At 36.2% G+C, this 27,656-nt stretch overlaps 1 protein-coding gene across 1 annotated transcript in view; it reads left to right on the forward strand.

The window, feature by feature from the left end:
- gek (serine/threonine-protein kinase gek) overlaps positions 1 to 27,294 on the forward strand; it is an 85,879-nt gene extending 58,585 nt beyond the window's left edge. Inside the window, exons 32-47 of the mRNA XM_090117224.1 lie at positions 295 to 389; positions 656 to 782; positions 1,196 to 1,336; positions 1,644 to 1,851; positions 3,206 to 3,372; positions 3,749 to 3,932; positions 4,808 to 4,993; positions 5,670 to 5,762; positions 11,618 to 11,740; positions 12,153 to 12,252; positions 13,037 to 14,630; positions 15,474 to 15,546; positions 15,917 to 15,998; positions 16,818 to 16,917; positions 26,563 to 26,642; positions 27,206 to 27,294. Of these exons, the coding sequence (XP_089973350.1) occupies positions 295 to 389; positions 656 to 782; positions 1,196 to 1,336; positions 1,644 to 1,851; positions 3,206 to 3,372; positions 3,749 to 3,932; positions 4,808 to 4,993; positions 5,670 to 5,762; positions 11,618 to 11,740; positions 12,153 to 12,252; positions 13,037 to 14,630; positions 15,474 to 15,546; positions 15,917 to 15,998; positions 16,818 to 16,917; positions 26,563 to 26,640 (3,351 nt within the window). The 3' untranslated portion in view covers positions 26,641 to 26,642; positions 27,206 to 27,294. The remainder of the gene's footprint in view (positions 1 to 294; positions 390 to 655; positions 783 to 1,195; positions 1,337 to 1,643; positions 1,852 to 3,205; positions 3,373 to 3,748; positions 3,933 to 4,807; positions 4,994 to 5,669; positions 5,763 to 11,617; positions 11,741 to 12,152; positions 12,253 to 13,036; positions 14,631 to 15,473; positions 15,547 to 15,916; positions 15,999 to 16,817; positions 16,918 to 26,562; positions 26,643 to 27,205) is intronic.
- Positions 27,295 to 27,656: the final 362 nt, after the last annotated feature.

The following is a 27,656-nucleotide window of genomic DNA, read 5'->3' on the forward strand; positions in this document are numbered from 1 at the left end:
ACAGCCATATCAGACAATCAGACACATGATTCACAAATTGACATCGAAAAGGCACGATAAGGTAAAGTTAAAATAAATTGTTTTATTATTTATCAAAATACATCAAGTATTTTGTTTCAACAACGTTCAAAGTGTAAGCAGGCGCTGACTATTACGCTTACATACGTAACAAATATTTATTATTGAAAAGCTACCCTGTAATATTGGCCTTTATATTGCTCCCTTTCTTAAAACAATTATCAAAGTAAAACTTTAATATTGCAATTTTAATAAAATTCAATAATATTTTTATAGGTGCCAAAACCAGGCGGTGTCAAAAAGGGATGGATGCGGCAATTTGTTGTCGTCTGTGATTTCAAACTGTTCCTTTACGACATATCGCAAGATAGGTAAGTTTTATTTCAAATCATATAGTTATTTTTCTAGAAGTACCTACAATTACATAATTAGTCATATTTGTGTTACACAAGGTACACACAGGTAAGGCCTTTACATTATAAGAATAAAGTTTTTTTTTCTGATGTGAATTTATAATTTTCAGGTTTCATCATAGCATTTTTTACAATTTCGATTATTTTAGCGGTTTCGAATTCCACCTCGTGGTCGAATGTTTTTCTATTTCTAAAAAAAAAAATATTTTTTTTTTAACTTTCAGAAACGCGTTACCATCAGTGTGCGTCAGTCAAGTGCTGGACATGCGCGACCCGGAGTTCAGTGTCACGTCGGTGAAGGACTCTGACGTGATACACGCGAGCAAACGCGACATACCGTGTATATTTAGGGTTAGTTTGTATCTTTATTGATACGTAGTTAAATCGTTTTTGGTGGTAAAAATATACTTTGACAATGTTTTAAGGCAATAGTTTTCTTAATTGTAGTAGAAGAGAAGTATTTGTTTTACTAAATAAAGTTTCCAAGTATTTTGATAAAAAAATTTTATTTAAAGTATTGTCATAAGGTAAGCGTTTGAAAAGATGTTCATCTTGTAAAGGTATTATAAAATCTTAATTATCATTAAAATAAATTTAAACATAGCTTTATACTGTTAATTTAACATTTCTTAGGCATTTACAGACATTTAGTTATGTGTCATAGATATTTTCGGATGGGATAATGATTGGGGTGCCACAAGGATCTATACTAGGCCCGTTGCTATTTCTAATCTTCATTATTGTAAAACAAGTGATTTTTACAGATATCAACGTCGCAATTAGAAGGCGGCAAACGTTACCATACACTCATGTTGGCGGAATCGGAGTCGGAAAAGACGAAGTGGGTGGTCGCGTTAAGTGAACTGCATAGGATATTGAAAAGGAACAACTTGCCGGATAAATGTGTAAGTTATGTATTTTTAGTGATTTAGATTTAGTTTAAGTTAAATTTGCTTTCAATTAGTGGGGAAGCATACAGTTTTTAATTGATTTTATTTTAATTTTACGAATATTTAATTTGGATGGAAAAAATGAAAGTTTCATATGGTCATTGACACATCGAATTGTTTTTGGGATGTGTTGCTCATGCTCAAGTTTACATCGCGGTCGCACTGTTGTTGTATCTGACGTGTGTGCGTTTTCTTTTGCCTGCTGGTCGTGTTCTGCCATTGCCATAATTGTGTTTAATGTGGGTCGTGCTGCTTTTTGCAGGTGTACAGCGCGGCGGCACTTCTGGACGCGTCCTCGTGGGCCGGCGTGCGCGGCGTGCAGTGCGCGTGCGTGGTGGAGCGCGGCCGGCTGTGCCTGGGCGGGGACTTCGGGCTCGCGCTGCTCGACCTGGAGCGCCGCGAGCTGCTGCCGCGCCGCAGCCACGCGCCCGTCGCGCGCGCGCTCTACGTGCCCAGCGAGCACCTGCTCGGTGAGCAAGTGCAACGTGCAAGTGCAAAAGCGAGCACGCTGCTCGACCTGCAGCGGTCACATGGATTGCATTTATAGAACGTGGTCGCACATTATATCGTGATTATGGAACGTGGTCACACATAATGTCGTGATTATGGAACGTGGTCACACATAATGTCGTGGTTATGGAACTTGGTCGCACATTATATCGTGATTATGGAACGTGGTCACACAATGTCGTGATTATGAAACGTGGTCACACATAATGTCGTGGTTATGGAACGTGGTCACACATAATGTCGTGATTATGGAACGTGGTCACACATTATGTCGTGGTTATGGAACGTGGTCACACATAATATCGTGATTATGGAACGTGGTTACACATAATGTCGTGGTTATGGAACATGGTCACACATTATGGAACGTGGTCACACATAATATCGTGATTATGGAACGTGGTCACACATAATGTCGTGATTATGGAACGTGGTCACACATAATGTCGTGATTATGGAACGTGGTTACACATAATGTCGTGGTTATGGAACATGGTCACACATTATGGAACGTGGTCACACATAATATCGTGATTATGGAACGTGGTCACACATAATGTCGTGATTATGGAACGTGGTCACATTGGTCGTGAATCTGAAACATGGTTACATAGGTCGTGAATCTGGAACACGGTCACATATTGTTTTTATTGAATACAATCACACAGATTAAAATTGCTTCTAAAACCCGGTTACTCTAACGAACATGCTTCTGGAATAGATACTTGCACACAATACAAGTTGAAAAATAATTTGGAAAATCCAAAAGTGCACGCCTCATAATTTTTTTTTAATAAATATTTATTAATTATTATTTTTGTTTATTTAATAACAATTAAACCACATCGAATCAGACCCTGAAAAATGAAAGGGTTCTATTCCTGAGCATACTCAAGCGTAAGAGAAAAAAAAAGACTCGATTAGTAAAGTATTTCGGTCGCTATCGTGTTAACAAGAAAAAGGATCCGCACATACAGACACACGGACGTCCAAGACAGAACTTTTTTAAACTGTTTTTTAACTAGTTTAAATAACAAAAATGACATCAAAAATATCATGAACGTTAAAAATAGTGTTTTTTCTTAATATGTGTGTGTATGTATTATCTTACAAGTGCAATGTATGATACATAAAGACATTTTAAGTTTGAAAAATCAGATGTTTTGCGCGAAGTGACAGTAGTACCCACCTCAACGCTTCGCTTATGAGGCGTGCAATACTACCGATCTGCCGCGGTCACGGTACGAAATAATGCGCATATCACTCACGATAGAAACATAATTTATAATGTTTTTTTTTTGTTATTTTCCACAGTGGTGATAGCAGGTCGCGGGAGACACGTGCGGCTCGTACCGATACGAGCGTTGGAATGTCCTGAAGCGGAAAGTGTGAAACTCGCAGAAGCGAAAGGAGCCGTCGATGTAGCGGTGGGGGAACTGAGCGGGTCTGCTTACGGGTTCGCGGTCGTGTGTAAACGGCAGGTGGGTAGACGGATACATAGCTAATTGTGAAAGATTAATGTAAAAAAAATTGCTAAATTGTTGTAAAATGAAACTGTTGGCATATGTTTTATGAGTAGAAGGTTAAGACTTGTTATTGTGACATGTTTCAATAAAATTGGTTCAGCAGTGTGTGGATTTATTTACAAATATTCGTACATATCTCTTGACGAACTTTAATAAATTGCAAGACTTTTGGCATTCATTTTTGTTGTAACTTTTGTTTGTGTCGTCGGAATATGCGGTTAGCGTGTCATCTTACTTATACTTTATTTTTTATTAAACTGTATTGTACTTGTGTGCAATAATAACTGTACGTTATGTTATTTCCTAACACGTGTCAACCTGTATTATACAGAACTCATGGGTGGTGCTTGTATATGAGATTACACGCACCGCTGCGCGACGGTACCGCGTGGCCGAACTACGAGCCGCCGCGCCCGTACTAAGTGTGCAACTGTGCCGCGGAAGACTTATACTCGGTTATCGTGGGGGGCTGGTTGCACACACACTGCGTGCTGACTTGGATAGACCGGCTGTTTGTGAGTACACACACACTTTATTTATTTATTTAATTTATTTGATTTGCCAACAGATGTACATCTTATATTTATAATATATTTTGAGTATGTGACATAATTAGCATGCATAGCAAGATAATCGTAGTGTAAATTCTAATCAGAAAACATTATTCTTATCAGTATAATTTTTATGCAAAACGTTTTTATATGCAAACAAACTAAGGAAGTTGATGTCAACTTTTGTACTATTAAATAATCCTATACTGGTAACTTAGGATAACTTGTGTAACTTTAGAAAAAGTCATTGAAACACAGACGTACGTAAATACGTGCATATACACGTGTACGTGCACGTATACATATACACATACATACACATACACGCACATATACGTAAGTCGTGAGAAAGTAGAGGCAGTGTGACGTGCATATGCCGTGCACACGTTTTGATTCGCCGCATTATCTGTGATGGGCATCGAGTTATGCACACGTATGTTTTTATGCACACATGCGTGCTGCTTGTTTATGGTGCATCTACATATGCCCGGCGGCACGGCCGGTGGCATGGCCGGCGGCTCTGCCGCCGGCATTTGCATCTTTTATCTGCGGCACGTGCGGCTTTTGGTTGCTGGCGGCAGTTTGCTTGCGGCTTCGATACGAAGTGGCAGCCGCCGGTTTACCGGCGGCTGCCGGTTATATATGTAGATGCGCCATAAAAGAAAATATAACTGCGAAATATAACATAAAAAAAAATAACATGTAATTCACTTGTAATGCGCACTTAGCAGTTATATACGCACGCACGCACGTACGTGTATACGTACGTGCTTGCGTGCGTGCAGTACGCATATTGTTTTGTTTGTTTGTGTACATTGACGTGTTGTTGTTGTGCGCAGCGCTGGTGCACCCCGAGAACCAGGTGAGCGTGTTCCTGTCGCACTCGGGCGCGCGGCCGCTGTGCGCGCGGCCCGCGGGCGCGGACTGGCTGCTCGTGTTCGCGGCGCTCGCGCTGTACGTGGACCGCGCCGGCCTGCGGGCGCGCGACGCGGAGCTCATGTACACGGCGCACCCGCTGCACCACGGTGCGTGCCCACACACACACACACACACACACACCCCGCACACACACCCCGCACACACACACACCCAGTACACACACACCCCGCACACACACCCCGCACACACACCCCGCACACACACCCCGCACACATACACCCCGCACACATACACTCCGCACACACCCCGCGGCCCGCACACACACACCCAGCACGCACACACCCACTAGCTACTCCCCTCGATTTCACCCGCGTGACTCCGCTCCTGTTGGTCTTAGCGTAAAGATATAATATAGCCTATAGCCCCAATAAATAGGCTATCTAACACTGAAAGAATTTTTCAAATCGGACCAGTAGTTCCTGAGATTAGCGCGTTCAAACAAACTCTTCAGCTTTATAATATTAGTATAGATACAATACAATCCTTTATTTAACACACACACACACACATACACAAAGAAAAAGAATAGTAGGTACATGTTTCTGGAACACGGTCACACAGACCATGCTTCTGGAACACGGTTACAAAGACGATGCTATCGAAACATACAATTTTATCATTGTTATCTACTACAATTATTTGTTTAATTTAAAAATAAATAAAATTAACACATTAACACAAAAAAAAATTATAGAAAAATTTCCGATAGAACGCAAGAATTACAAATCACAAATTCATTATTATTAACTTTAAATCTTTCAGCGGTGAACGACACTCACCTGTTGATATTTACCGCGTCACATATAGACGTGTACGACATCGAAACTGGGGAATGGGTGCAGACTATTAATATACGTAAGTTTTTTTTAATATAATAAAATATATAATTATATCTTTTATAATTATTTAGACTAGGAATTGCCTAAAAAACATGTTTATTTGTGTCTTTTGGTAAATAGTCCAATTACGGTACATAACAATTTCTGCATATTACAAATCTCGATTACTATTTTACTTGTTTTACGAACTGAATTTTGTATGTTTTTTTCAAGCTCACACCAAATTTTAAACATTCTTGTTTTCCGTTTTCTGTTGTCAATTTAATTATTTAGCAGCCGACTTAATTCTCCAATAACGACATAAAACAGTTTATTTTTACCATTTTTGCAATCAATCAAAAATTATTTTGATTTCTATATTTATTTTTGACGTGACAACGTCCTATAATTCGATAGAGCCGGCTACACGCACGAAAAAACATGACTCATGTCATAGACTAATTACTCAAGAAGACTTACAATCGCCATAGTAAAAAACGTAACTCGTTTCTCAGTTCCCAATTTTGTCGATAGATGTCACTCACAGTAGCATTTGGCATTTTTATAAGCTTTTTTATACGTTTAAGAACTAGATGTCGCCTTAGAGCATTAAGTCGGTTTAATGAAGCTAAGAGATGTCGCTACAAAAAAAATCAATGTGCCAAATAGTATCTTGACGTAAAATATAATACGCAAAAAACGTAAACTATAACGTAAAATATAATACGTAAAATATAATACGCAAAAAAATATTTTTATTTAAATGTTATTTTTTGCTCTGAATCGCGCAAGCGAAATGTTTTCGCTACAGAGCATATATACAACTTTCCGCCATCAATAATCGGGGCCTTTACGGCCGGCCGGTCGAGTAGACTAGTCTCTCCCTTTTTCGATTGAGGAAATCCACCTCCCTACCTCCACATCATTTTGTTTTAGTTTTAAAGATTTAATAAGCGTAAAATAATACTTTCTTCATTTTTGTATTTTGAGTAAACGTAACACTAATAACGGTTAGTTTGACCAGAGGCGACTCGTGACAAAATTGTATGGGTGTTTAATTAAGTATTGAACTAAAGTCTAAAACAAAGAAAATACAGTAGCGTAGTAAATTCATTACAAAAAAAAAGCACCACAATAAGGGTGCTATTACAGATTTTTAACAAAAAACGCTATTTTACGGTACAATTTTAACTCAAAGCATGAGAACAAAGTAATATCTTAAATTTTCTTTATACATATATATAAAAATGAATCGCAAAATGTGTTGGTAAGCGCATAACTCGAGAACGGCTGAACCGATTTCGATAATTCTTTTTTTATTATATTCCTTGAAGTACGAGGATGGTTCTTATGTAGAGAAAACGTAAACATGTACCACGGGCGAAGCCGGGGCGGACCGCTAGTACATATATAAAAATGAATCGCAAAATGTGTTGGTAAGCGCATAACTCGAGAACGGCTGAACCGATTTCGATAATTCTTTTTTTATTATATTCCTTGAAGTACGAGCATGGTTTTTATGTAGAGAAAACGTAAATATGTACCACGGGCGAAGCCGGGGCGGACCGCTAGTTAAAGATAATAATATATTCAGTTCTACGATCATCTTATAAAAATTGTACGACGTCATACAAAATTGTCGCTGAAATACGATTTTCCCAGCACAATGATCGCATAAAATGCAAAAAAATGGGGTCTAAAACGGTACAATTTTAAGAAAATTAAAAGCCTAATCTATCTTCCTATAAATGATTGAGGGATATATAGTCCTTTATAGATTCTGATAATTTTTTTGTATCTAAATCAAAATTTTATTTCAATTATTAGCTAAATTAAAAATACTTGTCGATTTCTTCATACATTTTGCTCTCGCGAGTCGCGGGTCGTCAGACCGCGCTGAAGCGCTCTTGGAAGGACGGGTGTATCGCTCCTCGTCCCAAAAACAAAACGAATTAAAAAAAGATTATTGTGCGTGCACTGTCGTTTTCGTGATTTGAAATATTTGATACTTTATAAGAGTAAACTGTATAAGTTTTATATTCCAATTATTTGTAACTAGCGGTCCGCCCCGGCTTCGCCCGTGGTACATGTTTACGTTATAATAAAACAATTTTTACGTTATAATAAAACGTTATAATAAAATAATTTTTACGTTATAATAAAAAAAGAATTATCGAAATCGGTTCAGCCGTTCTCGAGTTATGCGCTTACCAACACATTTTGCGATTCATTTTTATATATAAGAAGAAGATATAAAATTATGTTTTAAAAATTACCTTGAATTTTTTTTATTTTTTTTATTTTTATTTAATTAATTTAATTTATTTCTTTCCGACTGTTTCTCGGAATAACATACATTTACTAAGAATTGCATAAAATGCCGGGTTTAATAATATATTGCCGGTATCATAATATTATGTATGATAATAATTCTTAAAAAAAGTATTTTATACATTTCTTAAAAAGCTTCGATATTGTATACAATTCATATTCAAATTGTTGTAAAATAGTCACACTTTTTTAAGTTGGTTGAATACACTAAAATACTTATAAGGATCGTACCTACTAATAAAAGTAACAAAATGAATTTTTAAAGTTATCTTCTGGAATCAATTTCAATAAAAATATAAAAAAAATAATACTATCAAGTATGAAGATGATCTATTAAATGGATTGCCCTATGTTTACGTGATCTTTTGTTTCGCGAAGGACTGAAAATTTCTCTTAACCTCTTATTGGATTCCGTATTTAGGCATTTGATATTCGTATTGGAGTTTAGGTATACGATAAATTTAATTTAAAATTAAAGATATATTAATTGTTAAATGAATGAGCACAACTTTATTATAATTATTTATGGGAGTTCACTGCACCAGCGCTCCTTAGGATGGACCGCCTATTTTTGTCACTTCGTTCATCGCTGTTCGAGAGTGACTTCGTGACCACCATGGACTTAGATCATTAAGTAATCGATAACACTCGCAGGTGTTTCCCCTTTTGTCGAGGTATAAGATTATTCGAATCGAAAAATCTTATGCTTTCATAAAAACTACTTGCGTAATCGATTACAAACACTCTGCGTTTTCCTAGGCTAAAACATCGAAAGGACGTCTGCGAGTGCTCCGCTAAAAATGCCGATTGCACTGTCAAGCCTTGCAGAAGCAATTCAAACATGTCGAATATTAAAAAAGATGGAATAACCTTTCATTTGTGTATATATTTTTTTAACGTACATTTCTAATTAAATGCAATTTCTAATAATCGTCGATGTATTTGATGCGTCATCATGGAAAGAAAATATACAAATTTAATCTTTATGAACTAAGAGATAAAGTTGAATTTAAAACGCGATAATGAACCGCATTCCTTACGAGTCTATCTTTTAGCCCCTTGACCACCGAGCGGCCCGATCGGACCACGGCCCACGACACAATAGATTTTCTATTGTGTCTGTGATTCCGGGGGCTGAGGCATTAAAGAAATACAAATTTAATCTTTATGATCTAAGTTATAAAGTTGAATTTAGAACGCGATATTGAACCGCACTCCCCACGGGACAACTTGGAATGAAATACAAATTTAATCTTTATGAACTTAGGGATAGAGTTGAATTTAAAAACTCGTCGCTTAAAAGGTCATAAATTTTTACGACTTTCGTGACACAAATTATTTTTGTGAATGTGTGATTGTGTTTCAATAGTGTGAGTTACCTTCCCCGCACCAAAATCAGCAGAAAGTTTAGTTAGAACATTTGCCAGCGTACTCCATCCATTACTTAATGATCTAAGACCATGGACCACGTTGCTATGAACTGTTTTTGTCAAAGAATTACTCGAACAATCAGAACATAAATTTCAACGTAAGATGTATAGGTGCCCGTAGCTGTATTGATGAGTCTCGTACTTAAAAACCGATAGATGCTGGTTCAAATCATTGCCGTACATTTTTTTTTTCTTTTCCCGTATTTTATGGTCTTATAAATAATACTTTTTACAAGGGAATAATTAAGAAGAAAAAAGATATAGACATTTTTTTAACAGAAAATAAAGAATTTAAATAATATATATTACTAGCGGTCCGCCCCGGCTTCGCCCGTGGTAGATATTTACGTTTTCTCTACATAAAAACCATCCTCGTACTTCAAGGAATATAATAAAAAAAGAATTATCGAAATCGGTTCAGCCGTTCTTGAGTTATGCGCTTACCAACACATTTTGCGATTCATTTTTATATATAAGACTAGCAGTCCGCCCCGGCTTCGCCCGTGGTACATATTTACGTTTTCTCTACATAAGAACCATCCTCGAACTTCAAGGAATATTATAAAAAAAGAATTAACGAAATCGGTTAATCCGTTCTCAAGTTATGCGCTTACCAACACATTTTGGGATTCATTTTTATATTATAAAGAAAGATATACACTACTCTGATCACTATGTCGAATGTTTGTAGTGGGTGTCGAAATCTTATTAAAGGTACTCTCTTCCTTAAGATGCTCCACAATCCTATCGAAGTTACTCTATGATGCTCCACCACCGCGTTGCTATGAACCGTATTTATCAAAGAAATACTCGAACAATTAGAGCATAAAGGAGAATGACCACGGGTGGTATCGGTAAAATTTTAGTTGTGCCACGTATTCGTGATATTGTTAATTCCTATTTGTATTTATAATGATCATATGTATCAATATTAAGTCTTAATTATACCGGATAAATTGAAATAATAGTAAAAGTTATTCTTTTGAAACATGTATGACCACGTATGGAATCGGTTAAATACTAGTTGTGTCACGTGTTCGTGATTGTTAATTCCTATTTGTATTTATAATGATCATATTTATCACTATTAAGTCGTAATTATACCGAATAAATAGAAATAAAAGTAAAAGTTTCTGTTTTGACACATATATCTATCTCTCTTGCAAGCGTCCTGCGTCATATGTCATAGTTGAATGAATGTGTTCGACGCATTGTTCGACGTTATTTATTTTGAATTATAATGTTTATTACGATTTACTTTTCACATTTGTCTTGTAAATTAAAATATTACCTATGTAATAAATGTAAAACTTAACGTTCATCGTTAGTATAAACTCGATAAAGTATTTTTTTTGAAGCGTTGAATAAAACTATTGTTTTATTTTTATTGTCGTGAACTGCGGCTTATTTACATAAAAACTTTAATCGTTTCTAAAAGTACTAACATCATCGCTGTACATCCACATTTTTTTTTTTCTTTTCCCGTATTTTATGGTCATATAAATAATACTGTTTACAAGGGAATACTTAAGAAGAAAAAAGATATAGACATTTTTTTAACAGAAAATAAAGAATATATATAATATAATTATATTATATACACTACTGTGATCACTATGTCGAATGTTTGTAGTGGGTGTCGAAATCGTAATAGAGGTACTCACTTCCTTAGATGCTCCCTAAAAACTAAAATAATAATTCAAAAACACCGGAGTTTTTAAAACAACGCCCTCTAGATGTAATAATTGAAAATCGATAGTTTGCTGTTTCCTTAGTTCTAAAATTGGTCACTAGGTGGCGCTTTTAAAACTGCAAATTAAATAATAAGCTCAAATGAGAGCGCCATCTAGCAATAAGCTGAAATTACGGGGTACGATCTCTAGTATGACAATCATCAGTCCTCTTTAGATTCTATTAGTCCATGCTCATGTGGCGTTACCTCGCTCTGAGGCGTTCCATGTAAGGCTTGAAGTGCAAGCGAGAGCGCGGAACGAGCGACAAAGAAGCACAATCGGACGTTGTCACGTTCAACTATCGTCAGTAAACCGACTTTACAGACAACCAATTTTTTCAATATATCAAAAATTATTTAATTTCTATATTTATTTTGTAATATTATTATCGTTTTCAGCGAACGCCCGTCCCCTGGACGAGGGCGGGTGGGTGTGTGCGGTGGGCGGGGGCGGAGGCGCCGCTTTTCCCTTTTCCAACGAGGCTTCGCCCTACTTGGTGTATCTGAGGCCCTTGTTGACACGTGAGTCACTTTTGTATGTTGGGAATAGTGACGGACCCAGTGTGGTGCCTTGGGGGACACCCTATGGAAATGAGTGTTTAAATGTACTGGCTGGACATTTTTTTTGAAGGAGAAGTACTTAAAATAATGGAGATAAAATTTTGCCCAAGGAAAATATTCATTAATTTTCTAAAAGAATTAGAATTGCATTTTAAAATTTGCCAAAATTTACTTATGTCTAAGAAACAATTCTACCCTGGGTAACCCGTGATTCCTACCCTGGGTAACCCGTGATTCTATTTTGTTTAGCTAGAAAATTAAACACGTATATACTGCGATTATTAACGAATTTTTACAACAAATATAAACATTGGTGTCAAGAAAAAATTAATACGCATAACATGTTTTTAAATTAACTGTTGGATAATTTCAGAGGGCCCGTTGAACGTGGAAACAGCGACGTACGGAACGAACAAGCGACGGTTTTCTGTTAGAGAACAGTCGCAACAAGCTATCGAGGCTCATAATAGATTGTGAGTAGATTTTGTGTACTATTTCGTCTTTTATGCAAAGCTATTTCTTCCATTGAGGATAATATACCGAAGGTAGGACACCCTATTTACGATTGATAGAACATAATGTTTATCTTTTACAATTTTTATGCGACAGGCTTTGCATCGATACACGCTCTGTCCTGTTTTTAGCGCCGGTGCTCTGTTTGATCGCACTTTACATATTGATGTCTTATTATGCCGTCCGTTAGCGCATAGGTCAACGTAAATTCAAATTCAAATAATTTATTGCATACTAATATATTTTACACATTAGAAACCTTATGCAGGTATTGCAATACAGTATTATATTTAAATTACATAGCGCACTATCTGACAAAGCCACAATTGTTGCCCGTTATGACGGTACAGTACGATTTAAGCTTAATGGCGGCTCGGAACATCGAACAATCTGATGCGCAGATAACAATTTTAGATATTATCGGTACGTTAAGGGTCGGATACCTGCGCAGCTAACTTCCGAACCGCCATTAAGTTTAAATCTAACTGTATTAATTTATATAATAAACTAGCGGTCCGCCCCGGCTTCGCCCGTGGTACCAACATGTTTAAACTATCTTATCTCTCAAGTTGGATTGAATTGCACATGGTGTGCGAATTTTTATTATAATCGGTTCAGTGGTTAAGTGAGTCCATTGAGGCCAAAGCCAAACATTGTGACACGAGATTTATATATATTAAGATTAAATATATATTATCGTATAGCTCACGATAGCTTACTATGTGACCAATCCCTTACCATCAGATCGGAGCGTCGTTCCCGCCTAATATCAGCGCCGACGAACTTCGCGCACGTGTCGCACATGGGGCCGGGCGACGGGATCCGCTCGCAGCGGCTGCTCGACCTGCCCACCACTGTGGAGACTGCCGACGATACCGACCATGATGCCCATCAGGTACATACACACACGCACATGGGGCCGGGCGACGGGATCCGCTCGCAGCGGCTGCTCGACCTGCCCACCACTGTGGAGACTGCCGACGATACCGACCATGATGCCCATCAGGTACATACACACACGCACATGGGGCCGGGCGACGGGATCCGCTCGCAGCGGCTGCTCGACCTGCCCACCACTGTGGAGACTGCCGACGATACCGACCATGATGCCCATCAGGTACATACACACACGCACATGGGGCCGGGCGACGGGATCCGCTCGCAGCGGCTGCTCGACCTGCCCACCACTGTGGAGACTGCCGACGATACCGACCATGATGCCCATCAGGTACATACACACACGCACATGGGGCCGGGCGACGGGATCCGCTCGCAGCGGCTGCTCGACCTGCCCACCACTGTGGAGACTGCCGACGATACCGACCATGATGCCCATCAGGTACATACACACACGCACATGGGGCCGGGCGACGGGATCCGCTCGCAGCGGCTGCTCGACCTGCCCACCACTGTGGAGACTGCCGACGATACCGACCATGATGCCCATCAGGTACATACACACACGCACATGGGGCCGGGCGACGGGATCCGCTCGCAGCGGCTGCTCGACCTGCCCACCACTGTGGAGACTGCCGACGATACCGACCATGATGCCCATCAGGTACATACACACACGCACATGGGGCCGGGCGACGGGATCCGCTCGCAGCGGCTGCTCGACCTGCCCACCACTGTGGAGACTGCCGACGATACCGACCATGATGCCCATCAGGTACATACACACACGCACATGGGGCCGGGCGACGGGATCCGCTCGCAGCGGCTGCTCGACCTGCCCACCACTGTGGAGACTGCCGACGATACCGACCATGATGCCCATCAGGTACATACACACACGCACATGGGGCCGGGCGACGGGATCCGCTCGCAGCGGCTGCTCGACCTGCCCACCACTGTGGAGACTGCCGACGATACCGACCATGATGCCCATCAGGTACATACACACACGCACATGGGGCCGGGCGACGGGATCCGCTCGCAGCGGCTGCTCGACCTGCCCACCACTGTGGAGACTGCCGACGATACCGACCATGATGCCCATCAGGTACATACACACACGCACATGGGGCCGGGCGACGGGATCCGCTCGCAGCGGCTGCTCGACCTGCCCACCACTGTGGAGACTGCCGACGATACCGACCATGATGCCCATCAGGTACATACACACACGCACATGGGGCCGGGCGACGGGATCCGCTCGCAGCGGCTGCTCGACCTGCCCACCACTGTGGAGACTGCCGACGATACCGACCATGATGCCCATCAGGTACATACACACACGCACATGGGGCCGGGCGACGGGATCCGCTCGCAGCGGCTGCTCGACCTGCCCACCACTGTGGAGACTGCCGACGATACCGACCATGATGCCCATCAGGTGGGATAGTAATAATTATATATGTTACCGGAAATGTGTGAAATCAAGGAATTGTATACAAAATACAAATCCTAGGAAATGTGTACAATTCCGATACCATAGACCATCCGGCATAGATGCCGAGATTAGTCTTTTTCCAAAATTCTACAAAAAGACGGTCGCGAGCCGACGGATCCCCACTTCGTGGGGCTCCTATTTCTGTGTATTTTTAAAAAACACGAACCTAACCTAACCCACCCCCTTATCCAAACCAAAAATTTCTGATTACGAATTTTCGGCATATTACAAAATGCCGGCAGTTTGTAATACGGCGGATTATACAATCCGACTGCGACATACATACCCCTCGTCCCGCGTACCTTCGAATATCTTAGATATTTTACATTTCCGATTGCTATTTAGGAAATGTATAGATTTCCTAGGAAATGTGTATAAAATAATTTATTTCACACATTGCCGTGCGATTTTAGGAATTACATACATTTCCTAGGAATTTTATACAATGACGGATTACATACATTTCCGTTAACATATATTTTTTTTTAACTAACAGCTTTTTTGTCTATAAAAGACCGGCAAAGATGGGCGGTGGTGCCCACCCGCCCCTTTGCTTACTCTGACATAAAAAAAAACATCGTTACACACCAGTGATTTGATTTCACTTATAGAAAGTAAATTCTGAAACTAAAGGACTGGTTTCGAGAACTACTATGTCTACACTAACATCTGGTATATCTGTCACAGGCAAATTGTATTATTTCGCCGTTAACAAACGCTCGGCTCGCTTGTATAATCTCACTATTAATATATGTTTACTCATTAAATTATATTATAATATTATAGATGTACAGCAGTAGAGATAGCAGCAAGCGAACGTCGCCGCTCACCGTGTCGCACCCCACCGGATCTTATAACGGTAATAATAAATTGAAATTATTAAACTAGGCTAAAAAAAACATGTATATTACACTTTTTTTAATAAATAATGAAGGAAAACTGATTCTTTGGCATTTAATGTTGAAAATACCAAGCGACCATTTAATTGGTATTTTTATATGAAATTCTATAAATATGTAGTTATATTCATCATAAAATTGTAACAACATTCCTATCTAAATGAATAAATAAATGTTTTAGTTTGTTTGAGTTTGAATATTGTTGTTTAAAACATGTTTATCATGAATAAGAGAACGACTCTTTGTATCAACATCCACTGTACCATAATTGGGCAATATTTTTTTGTGAATATTGATTTGAATGGATTTGATTTGATTTGAATTTGGCAGGTTCATGGCGATCAGGCAGATCTCGCGAGCCACCCACAGAAGCTCCACCTTCCCCGCCGCTATCGCACAGGCCTATGGACAGGTAATATATAATTATATGTTTATTATTATAGTAGAGCCATTTTAATAGAAAATTCAACTAACTTTTTTCAATGACGATTACATATTTATAATAATAATGACCGATACAAGTAATTTTAGGATTCGATTTTACGGATAAACCATTCTAAACATAATAAACAATTTTTGATTTAAAGAACTGACGTCGCAACAATTTTGTGTCAATAAACCTTTTTTCTTTTTAAATACCAGAGACGTTACTCTAAAAATCGAAATCTGACATCTAGAATCGAATACATTGATTACTTGGGAATAAAAATCACCATAAATTATTGACATATTGTGTTTCAAGTTCTATTGACAAATGTTTTAAGTCCGTATCGATTAATTCACTTTAATCGATTTTTTTAAGCAGGTAACCCTATGAAGATAAAATTGATAGACGTCAAATGCAGCCTATTCAATTGGCTCGACTATAGCACTATTTTACTAATATTAAAGGGGAAATATTTGTGTTTTTGTATGTATGATTGCAATATTTTTATACTGGAACGATTTCTAAAATCATTTCACCACTAGAAAATTACTTCTTTAACCTACATTATTCGATAAGTACTTTTTTATCTCAAGTAAAGAGATTTTAAATATTATTACAAAGGTAGTTAATTAAAACCAAATTTTGACACTAGGTTATATTATCCCTTCTTTTGTGTTTCTGATAAATAATTGTGTATATTATTACTAGTGTATGCTTTCTCTTTTGCTAATATATACCAAGTATTCGTACGTAAATAAATATTTATTTCCTATAAAAATATGCAAATTAATGTTTTATTCACAGATCGGTGGGGGGAGGGTCGGCCGGTAGCGGTTCGTTATTAGAGAGATCTATAACGCCTCTCAGTTTGGGCAGTATGAGTTCACTGCACGATGTTCTCAAGGTAATATTATGTATTATAGTTTATTTGTTTTTTTCTATTATATATATATATATATGCTATTATCACTACACAGTATAAAGCAAAGTCGCTTCGTCTTTATGTATGTATGCATATCTTTAAAATTGCATAACGGATTTTGATGCAGTTTATTTTAATAGATAGAATGATTCTTGGATCTTTATTATCTTAAAACCTTGGTTTTAGTATATAATTTATTAGGTTTTTGACAAAGCGGACGAAGCCGCGGGCGGAAAGCTAGTAGATAGATAAAAGAAAATATAAGTACTATAAGGCCAGGTTTTCGTTGAGAATATTTATTGACATAGAATATATTATGTATTTTGGTAAATTAATTAATTATAATGGTAACATTAATAAATAAAATGTATATCTAAGCACAAACACGCTGGTTATATGAATGTAAGTTATACTACTTATATATTTAGTCATTTATTTTTGAATTTATCGCTTTAAAAATATTATTTTAAATGTACGTAATATGTGTTTATGCTAATATAGTTATTTCTGTACATTGTATAGCGCATGGCTTATAAAACTACCTCACGCTTTCCTTTTATAAATGTTTAAATTATGTATATATGCTATTTATTTAATAAATATGTATTTTCAGTGTAAATATCATAACATTTTATGTATATATTCCACAGGTCTACTTTATCTTATCGACAGTTAATAAGATGAATATTTTTTGAGCTTACGGTAGGGATTTTTTACTTTTATATATTATTTTTTTATGTATATAGAATATGACGTTGTATTTTAGAGAATTTGATAATTTGATTTAAGGTTGATGTTCCGACCGTCCCTCCATACATTTTTGATTACCTCTAAACACTTAACACAGACACTATTTCTTTAAAACTAATCATTTTATCACTTCTCTATAATGAAATGTGTGCGCGTTCGACCTTTTTAATCAATAATTTACAATATTTACTTAGAAAAACAACAGTAAAATACCGGAAAAATTTGACACTTCTACAGTAGTGTGCGTGACTTTTGCCAAGCGAAACACGACATAAAGCACGACATCTAGCGCATAGACTATATACTTATTACAGATCTAGCGCGTCAATGTCTAAACGAAAGGCGATGTTTAGACATTGACGCGCTAGATGTCGTGCATTCGCGTTCGTTATCTTATGCATAATGAGCATAATTCTAATAAATCAAAGTTCTGTGTAAAAATTGAGTAATTTCATTTCCAATCGTTCAAAGAAAATAACAATAAAATAAAATAAAACTAATGACCTTAGAAACTATGTTTTTTTTATTTATTACTCATTATTGTTCGTCCGTCGTAGGTCTGTAAACTGTATTGTACACTGAAGGTAAATGGTACTGTAGGTACTTTAGTTCGGCGTCGTCGCTCGTCGGCTTGATATAAAATTACATTCTTGATTTCATTGACACGCGCTATGATTTGCGCGCGGAATTTCTTGTGTTGTGAATTTATTTTTGTATGCTATGCATTTTAATTGATTCAAATTGCAATGTTTCTCTAGTATGCATTTGAGACTATATTGTAAATTGTAATAATTGATCGTGGGTATAGTAATTAATTATTCTAATAACGCAATTAGTAATATATGTATTTTCGGTGGGATTCAAAACAAAAAATTGGCCCGTGATTTTTATGAAATTTCACCACATTGCAAATCACATCAATCATAGTTCATACACATGTATGACGAAAGTGATTAGTATTGTGGCTAACATTGACTCATCAGTTCATCACTGAAACCAGTGATAAATCAGTACCTATATCATATTGTGTTTGAATATTTTTAAACAATGATATAAGTATACAATTATTATAAATCGGTAAACTATCAAAGTAATCACAAACTTGCAAACATTGGTAAAATGTCCAGTAGTTTATGAGCCTATTCATTACAATTTACAATCAAACAAACAAACAAAGTTTTCCTCTTTATAATATTAGTGTAGACAAACACTATGAATACGATCACTAATGCAAATTCGGGGATTTTCTAATTATTGCTAAATAATAATTGAATTCGTTTTGAAATACTCTATAATTTTTAGTGTATAAATAGACATTTATAATGTGGTGCTCATTTTTTTTGTACTGCTAACGCTATTGTAGGTACCTATTTTCGTTGTTTTATTTCAAGTGAACACGGCCATACAATTTTGTCACGAGCCGCCTATGATTGTAGGTACTTTTGTTAGGCTCCTTCGTCGTCCGCGTCGGCTCGAAAGTTCTTGATTTCATTGTCACGCGCTATGATTTGCGCGCGGATTTTCTTGTGTTGTGAATTTATTTTTGTATTATTATTATTTTTTATTTATTTTTTTATTTTATTGATTCAAATAAAATATTTCACTAGTATGCATTTGAGACTATATTGTATTATGTATAATTTATCGTAGGTATAGTTATTCTTATAACGCAGTTATATTTTCGGTGGGACAATTTGACCCGTGATTTTTCTGAAATATCACCACGTTGCAAATCACATCAATCATACACACGTATGACGAAAGTATAGTGGCTATAATTGACTCATCAGTTCATCACTGAAACCAGTGATAAATCAGTACATATATCATATTTTATTGTGTTTGAATATTTTTTAAACAACGATATAGGTATACAATATTATTATAAATCGGTAAACTACCAAAGTACTTCCGAATTTTCAGACAGACAAACAAGTAGTTTGAACACGCAGTTTTCTTATACTAGTAGCAAAAATCAAAACCATAATATTATGTTTCCCTACTATATTTTACTAAAAGTCGAGTGCGTCGAAATCGTAAATAATAATATGTTTTTCACCTTCCTGGTTATTTTCCCATAGTAAATAGTGTTTTAGGTTTGTTGTTGTAGGTAGGAATAATAATAATTATTCTTACATGTTGGTTATGAAATGTATATTGAAATAATTTACTTTTACAAATCATTAGTGATATAAGTTTTGAGTGAAAATGCTTGGATCAGCATAATATTATATGGTACTTCAAATACATGTTTTGATAAAAAAAACAATAGTGTAATAAAATAAAACTGCGTTTTATTGTAATCAATGTTGACAATTTTAAATTCCAAAATTATTGATCAATAAAATAGTTTACACCAACAAATATAACTTTTATTTTTATAACAATCGTTCATAATATAAACCGTAGCAGGTGGCGTTTTGAAGTTCTGTCTACTCATACAGAAAAATGGAAAACTTGTTTTTTTTGTAAACAATTTATTACTCATGTTGTTTGGCAACTCGAAGCGTGGTCGTCCGTCGTAGGTACTTTTGTTCGGCGTCGCGTCGTCGTCCGCGTCGGCTTGATATAAAACATTCTTGATTTCATTGACACGCGCTATGATTTGCGCGCGGAATTTCTTGTGTTGTGAATTTATTTTTGTATGCTATGCATTTTAATTGAATCAAATTGCAATATTTCTCTAGTATGCATTTGAGACTATATTGTAATAATTGATCGTGGGTAGGTATAGTAATTAATTATTCTAATAACGCAATTATATTTTCGGTGGGATTCAAAACAAAAAATTGGCCCGTGATTTTTATGAAATTTCACCACATTGCAAATTATATATTATAAAATTACAATTACAATTATTATAAATCGGTAAACTACCAAAGTAATTACAAACTTGCAAAATATGCTTTTCCGAATTTTCAGACAGACACACAATTTTATTAGTTTGTTTTAGCAAAGTAGGTACCTATACCTATACGCTTACGTCGCGCGTCGCGTCGTCGAAAACGGTGCGCCCAGAAACAAACATACCTAATTCAGTTACAATCCTTTTTTTGTTCCGTAATTTATTGTATTTATTCTAATACGATTTTTTTTATTCGTCGGCCAGTTCTACTAGGTATAAAAAGATAAAATTGAAATATAATTATTGTAGCGACAGCCATATTATGTTACTATGTTTTCGTAAATATGTTTTTCACCTTCCTGGTTATTTTCACATAATCTTATCTTATATATAAAAATGAATCGCAAAATGTGTTGGTAAGCGCATAACTCGAGAACGGCTGAACCGATTTCGATCATTCTTTTTTTATTATATTCCTTGAAGTACGAGGATGGTTTTTATGTAGAGAAAACGTAAATATTATGTACCACGGGCGAAGCCGGGGCGGACCGCTAGTCTTCTTTATATATAAAAATGAATCGCAAAATGTGTTGGTAAGCGCATAACTCGAGAACGGCTGAACCGATTTCGATCATTCTTTTTTTATTATATTCCTTGAAGTACGAGGATGGTTTTTATGTAGAGAAAACGTAAATATTATGTACCACGGGCGAAGCCGGGGCGGACCGCTAGTATATATATATATAAATGAATCGCAAAATGTGTTGGTAAGCGCATAACTCGAGAACGGCTGAACCGATTTCGATAATTCTTTTTTTATTATATTCCTTGAAGTACGAGGATGGTTCTTATGTAGAGAAAACGTAAACATGTACCACGGGCGAAGCCGGGGCGGACCGCTAGTCTTCTTATATATAAAAATGAATCGCAAAATGTGTTGGTAAGCGCATAACTCGAGAACGGCTGAACCGATTTCGATAATTCTTTTTTTATTATATCCCTTGAAGTACGAGGATGGTTCTTATAGCTAGAGAGCTAGTTAGTTTAGTTTTAGTGCAGTGGCAGTGTAAATGTTGTTGTTGAGGTTATGTAAATTTAACACTTTAGTTAACTACCAAGATATAAAGAAATGAGGATAGGACACAATAACTATTGGTTGAGGTATTTATAAACTCATAATATACTTTTAAAAAAATCACGTTTTAATAAATTTCTAGAATTAAATTAGAACAGCTGATTCAAAATAGCCTAAAAAATCTTAATAATAATAATTACGCTTCACAGCAAGAAGAAATGTACCATATGTACCCGCACAAAGTCGATATTGTGTTGCCTACCGTTCGACTCAATGGCTAGGGTTGTAACTACCTTTAATAATTATTACCAAACTAATAAACCGAGTGATGCGAAATAACCATAATTCTTTTAGAGTTTGATAAAATGATCAGGCAGGTATTTTCTTTAATCCTCTGAATTCTCGGTTACTAAATAGTATCGTTGAAATTATTCTTAATCGCGTAAATTTAATAAATAATCATATGGAAAACACTTTTCATTTGTTTTTTTACTTTCACGCCCAACTACTATACAATAATTACGTTGTTTCGGTATTTTGACGAGAAAACGCAGGAAACATCCGTTGTATCATTTTAGATAGATTGTATATTTTGTATCTGTAGAATTGAAATCAAAGCTATGTATATGTTGTCTCCATTCTTTTCTTATCGGATTGTTGATCCCAATGCGAATGCGTCACTTAAATTTTATAAAAGACAATTAAGAACATCAAAAATAAAGTGATACGTAAATATTTCACAGTGCAATATATTATATAATTAATAATAATTATATATTTATGAAAAAATAATTACATCAGATTTAATAATAGCAATTGTTTTGAATGTACATAATATGAATAAATGATTACATCATAATAGTAATAATTACAATTGTTTTATTTCCCATTTGTTGCAACCCTAGCATATCTTCATGTAGCAGCAGAAGTACCTACACTGGCGGCGCGGCGGCATCGTGCGACATCAAAGGCATTGCCTTACTAGGTAAGTTTATAATGACTCATTTCTTTTATTATATAATTTACGTTTTACTTTTACAGAATCCGATTCAATGGATTATGAAGACGAGTCACACAACGCCATACGATAGTGATGATGAATGAACATTTCAATAAATGCATGCGTGTTTTTTTATGTTGTTTTGTAATTGTTAATTGTTTCTTAAATAAAGAAATAAACTAAATATTTAAATGATGATTTGTTATTTGCAACACAACTTTATATTTGAGATTCTTTACAAATGTATATTTAGTTTTGTATCATCAAATTTATAAATTTTATTCCATAGTTTTCAAAATTAAATGTAAATGACCATAAAAACATTAATAAAGTAAATCATTGATGTAAGGTCAGGGAACGTAATACATATATACATCTGACCATGTAGAAGCTAAGTCTTGTTGACTGCTGAAGTCTGTAAAGTTTTGTTGTCTGCTGAAGTCTGTACGCAATGAAAATGTCTGCCGTTTCGAAAATAAGTTTTTAAGACCCTAATAAATAAAATATATGTATATATAATGGCAGATCTGGTCAAATACTTTCAAAATTGTATTTTTTTCAGCACTTTCATAAGTGTCTGCCAGAATGTTATCCGCGTGATAATGGTCTGCCATTGTTATTTTCCGATAGTAATAATAATCTATTTTCAAATATCAAAATGGCAGACGTGGTCAAATGGTTTCAAAGTTCGCCAAAAATTTCCACCTGTCTTACCTAAGCGCGCGCCCCGTCCACCACTCTGGGCTTAGTGACTCCTCATCTCATGTATAGTAGGTATAGGGGAATCAACACACAAAAATCCAGGTCTGGTCAAATACATACAGGTAGCTTTGCGCTAGCTCTCTAGCTATTACTTCTTATGGAGAGAAAACGTAAACATGTACCACGGGCGAAGCCGGGGCGGACCGCTAGTAAATAATAAAATAATAAATAGTGTATTAGATTTGTTATTGTATCTTGTATACCTACGAATAATTATTCTTACGTCTTGTTGGGAAATGTTCAAATACCTACCTATTGAAATAATTTACTGTTACAAATCATTAGTGTTATTAGTTTTGAGTGAATAGGCATGGATCAGAAATTCAGAATATAATATGCTACTAACTACTCAAATACATACATGTTTACACAACAAACACCACTGACCTCTATAACTATAAGTTATAGAGGTCAGTGACCGTCAGTGACAAACACTATGGATACCTACGCTCGCGAATGCAAATTCGGTGATTTACTAATTATTGATACCTAGTCATTGAATTCGTTTTGAAATAGCCTGTACTTTGTAATTTTTAGTGTTATAGACATTTATAAAATGTGGTGCTCATTTTTTTGTAATAAATCATCCCGAACGCTATTGTATTTTCGTTGTTTTATTTCAAGTGAACACCTAGGTATACAATTTTGTCACGAGCCGCCTCTGGCCTCTGGGTGAAATAAACAAGTCAAATGATTTTTGTTCTAATTGTATTTTGGTAGTAGTTTGTTTAGAATTTACATTACCATTGTTTAATTTTTATTTTGTATTTGCAGTAAAATAAAAAGATGAAAAACTTAATTAGGTATATTGTACGACACCTCACTCTGAATCGCGCTAGCGAAATTTTTTCGTTACAGAGCACATATACAACTTTCGGACAATCTTCATTGAGGCCGGCCGGCAAATCGAGTATGTCGAGAAACTTCACTTATTCGATGGAGGTATTCTACCTTCCTTCCTCCACAGTTGTGGGACCCCGACGTGCATTGAACACGCAGCTTTCTGATACTAGTAGCTAAAATCAAAACCACAGATATGTCTGTGATCAAAACCATAATAATATTTTTACCTATTATTTTACTAAAAGTCGAGTGCATCGAAATCGTAAATATGTTTTTCACCTTCCTGGTTTTTTTTCCATAGTAAATAGTGTTTTTGATTTGTTGTTGTATGAATAATTATTCTTACTTGTTGGTTATGAAATGTATTTTGAAATAATTTACTTTTACAAATCATTACTGATATTAGTTTTGAGTGAAAATGCTTGGATCAGCATAATATCATATTTGCTACTTCAAATACATGTTTTGATTAAAAAAAAACAATAGTGTAATGTAGGTAATAAAATAAAACTGCGTTTTATTGTAGGTAATCAATTTTGACATTATTTATTTCCCAAAATTACAATAAAATAGTTTACGCCAACAAATATAACTTTTATTTTTATAACAATCCTACTTCCTACTAATGCGAAAGTTCATACATGTTTCAAAAGAAAAACTTTTACTTTTACTATTATTTCAATTTATCCGGTTTAATTAAGACTTAATATTGATACATATGATCATTATAAATACAAATAGGAATTAACAATATAACGAATACGTGGCACAACTAAAATTTTACCGATACCACCCGTGGTCATTCTCCTTTGTGGGTCATTTGTAACAGGATGGCGGTTCTACAGCGAAAAAAGAAAAATGATGGTCAGAACGCTGATACCGGATACCTTAAGATACTGTAATATAAAATATTACTAGATTAGATAAAATATTATAGGTAGTATCTTCACCGTGTGTGACGCGCTTTACATTCACGCCATCTAGAGTTAAATCTTTATCATTTTTGTATACGTCTGTGTGTGTAAACGACCCTGTATGCAATGACAGATGTTAAAACGCATAATTTTACCGAATTGGGTGGATTTTAAGGCAATGATATAACATATTTCAATAAAATATAATATTCAGTAACCGCCATGACTATTCCTAGGTTTGATGACTATTCCAATTACGCAAAAACTCAAATAAACTAGAAATGTAGAATTCAGCGCCATCTAGCGGGATATTGGCTGGGAACAGATCGTTGCAATCACCTTAAAGAAATGTACAAAGATACGTTAGAAAAACAATAAATTGTGAAATACGTTTTCATATTAATTTTACCAATTTTCTATATTTTTTGGGTATAATTGTTTTTCTATTATATTCTTCTATTTTACGCTACCTACCAGACTATATATTATTAAAATAATTAATTATTTCGTATGTATGTAGATAATAAGTATATTTTTGTACCGTTTGAAGCCCTGCCGCCGACCTTATAAGGGAACTGTGCGAAATCTGGAGTTGACCATTCATACGAATGGCAGACGTATTCTTCATAGAGTGTTTAAGTAAATATTTATATAAAATTATTGTTTGAATATCGCTTTCATACACTAAAACTTATTTTAGTTTGTCCCTTTCTAACTTAGGTAAAATTATATGGGAGGGAAGAGACGAAACACGTGTTTTATAATATTTAGAATGACTACGTATAAAAACTGTTGTTTAAAATATCACATAATAAATTTATTTGAAATGGATACTGTTGAATTATGGCTATTTCATGTGTGGAATATAGTTAAAATTAGTAGTTAAATTCAAGCTATTTAACATTCATAGGTTTTGTTTAGTGAGCGCTATAAGCTATTCTGTAGAGTAACGGCGGAAATAAATATCTAGATCCAATACAAAGACAGTAGATTTTTTTGATTTCCCCTTTTTTGCCCACCCATAAAAATATCTCTACCAATTCAAAACTATACTTACGGTTATAACCTACATAAACCGTCCAAAAAGAATTGCAAAAAAAAAAAATATAAAAAACCGTTTTCATAATGTTTTTTCCTATTAGGGTCGATTTTTCAATGCTTGGATAAAACTTATCCGCCCAATAAAGTATTACACGATAATATTGAAGTGTCACGTAAACTGTCAAATACGGGCAATTAGAATACGTTTTTAAAATGGTAGTTTTATGCATTATTCGACGAATAAGTTTTAACCAAGGATTGAAAAATCAGCCCTTAGTGAATAATAATTTTTCCTACTTTGACTTTGAATAAAACAAAAACTGACCACAAGAAAAAATAAACAAAAAAATACAGTTTTCACAGCGTTTTTTCCTGTAAATTAAAGGGCATATTCCAGGTGGGCACGGAGGGCGTGGAGGGCGCGCACTCCGACAGCAGCGCCGCCGCCTCGCCCACGCGCGCGCACGACACATGATCGTATGTATGCGCTGCGTTACACTAGAGTACACTACACTATGTTACACTAGAGTACACTACACTATGTAACACTAGAGTACACTACACTAGAGCATAATACACTAGAGTACAGTACACTAGAGTACAGTACAGTAGAGTACAGTACACTAGAGTACAGTACACTAGAGTACAGTACACTAGAGTACAGTACACTAGAGTACAGTACACTAGCACTGCAATGCACTAGAATTCACTGTACTGCACTACACTAAATTTTTTTACGTTTACGGTTTTTTTCATAAGAACCATCCTCGTACTTCAAGGAATAGATTCCGCATTCATACATACATACATAATTACAAACCTTTCCTCTTTATAATATTAGTATAGATGAGACTAGTCTGTACTTACACTTGCACTAGATGCACTATACTAGAATATACTACACAATTTTAAACTACAACACATAGTATACTACACTACAGTTATCTATAACTCACTACATTTACACATCTATAGCTATTATTTAATTTAATGATTTATTTTTGTAAATTTGTAAATTGACCAATGACTCGCACGCACAGGGGTCAGCTAGACGCGTACTGGAGCGTCGACCTGTCGAAGCTGTACGCGTGTTTCTGCTGACGCGTCACGTGACGCGTGTCGTGACACGGCCGAACGTCAGAGGAGTTGGAACGTGTCACACGACGGCGTCAAGTTAACATGACACGTAAGAGTGTCGTGCCACATGCAAGTTTCGTGTAACGTGTGACGTGGCACGTATGATGACATGACACGTACGAGTGTCGTGTTACGTGCAAGTTGCGTGTAAAGTGTGCCGTGTCGTGTTACTTGCAAGTTGCGTGTAAAGTGTGCCGTGTCGTGTTACGTGCAAGTTGCGTGTAATATGTGACGTGTCACGCTCTAGCGGCACGTATGTTGGCATGACACGTACGAGTGTCGTGTCACGTGCTATTTTGGCCGTAATGCGTTGTATTGTGCGCCAGTTGAGACTTGAATTTGTGATCGCGTACT

This window comes from Colias eurytheme, chromosome 27 (assembly GCF_061535395.1).
Source record: "Colias eurytheme isolate Ceu_HAF_F1 chromosome 27, ilColEury1 Martin Lab GWU primary, whole genome shotgun sequence".
Lineage (NCBI taxonomy): Eukaryota > Metazoa > Arthropoda > Insecta > Lepidoptera > Pieridae > Colias > Colias eurytheme.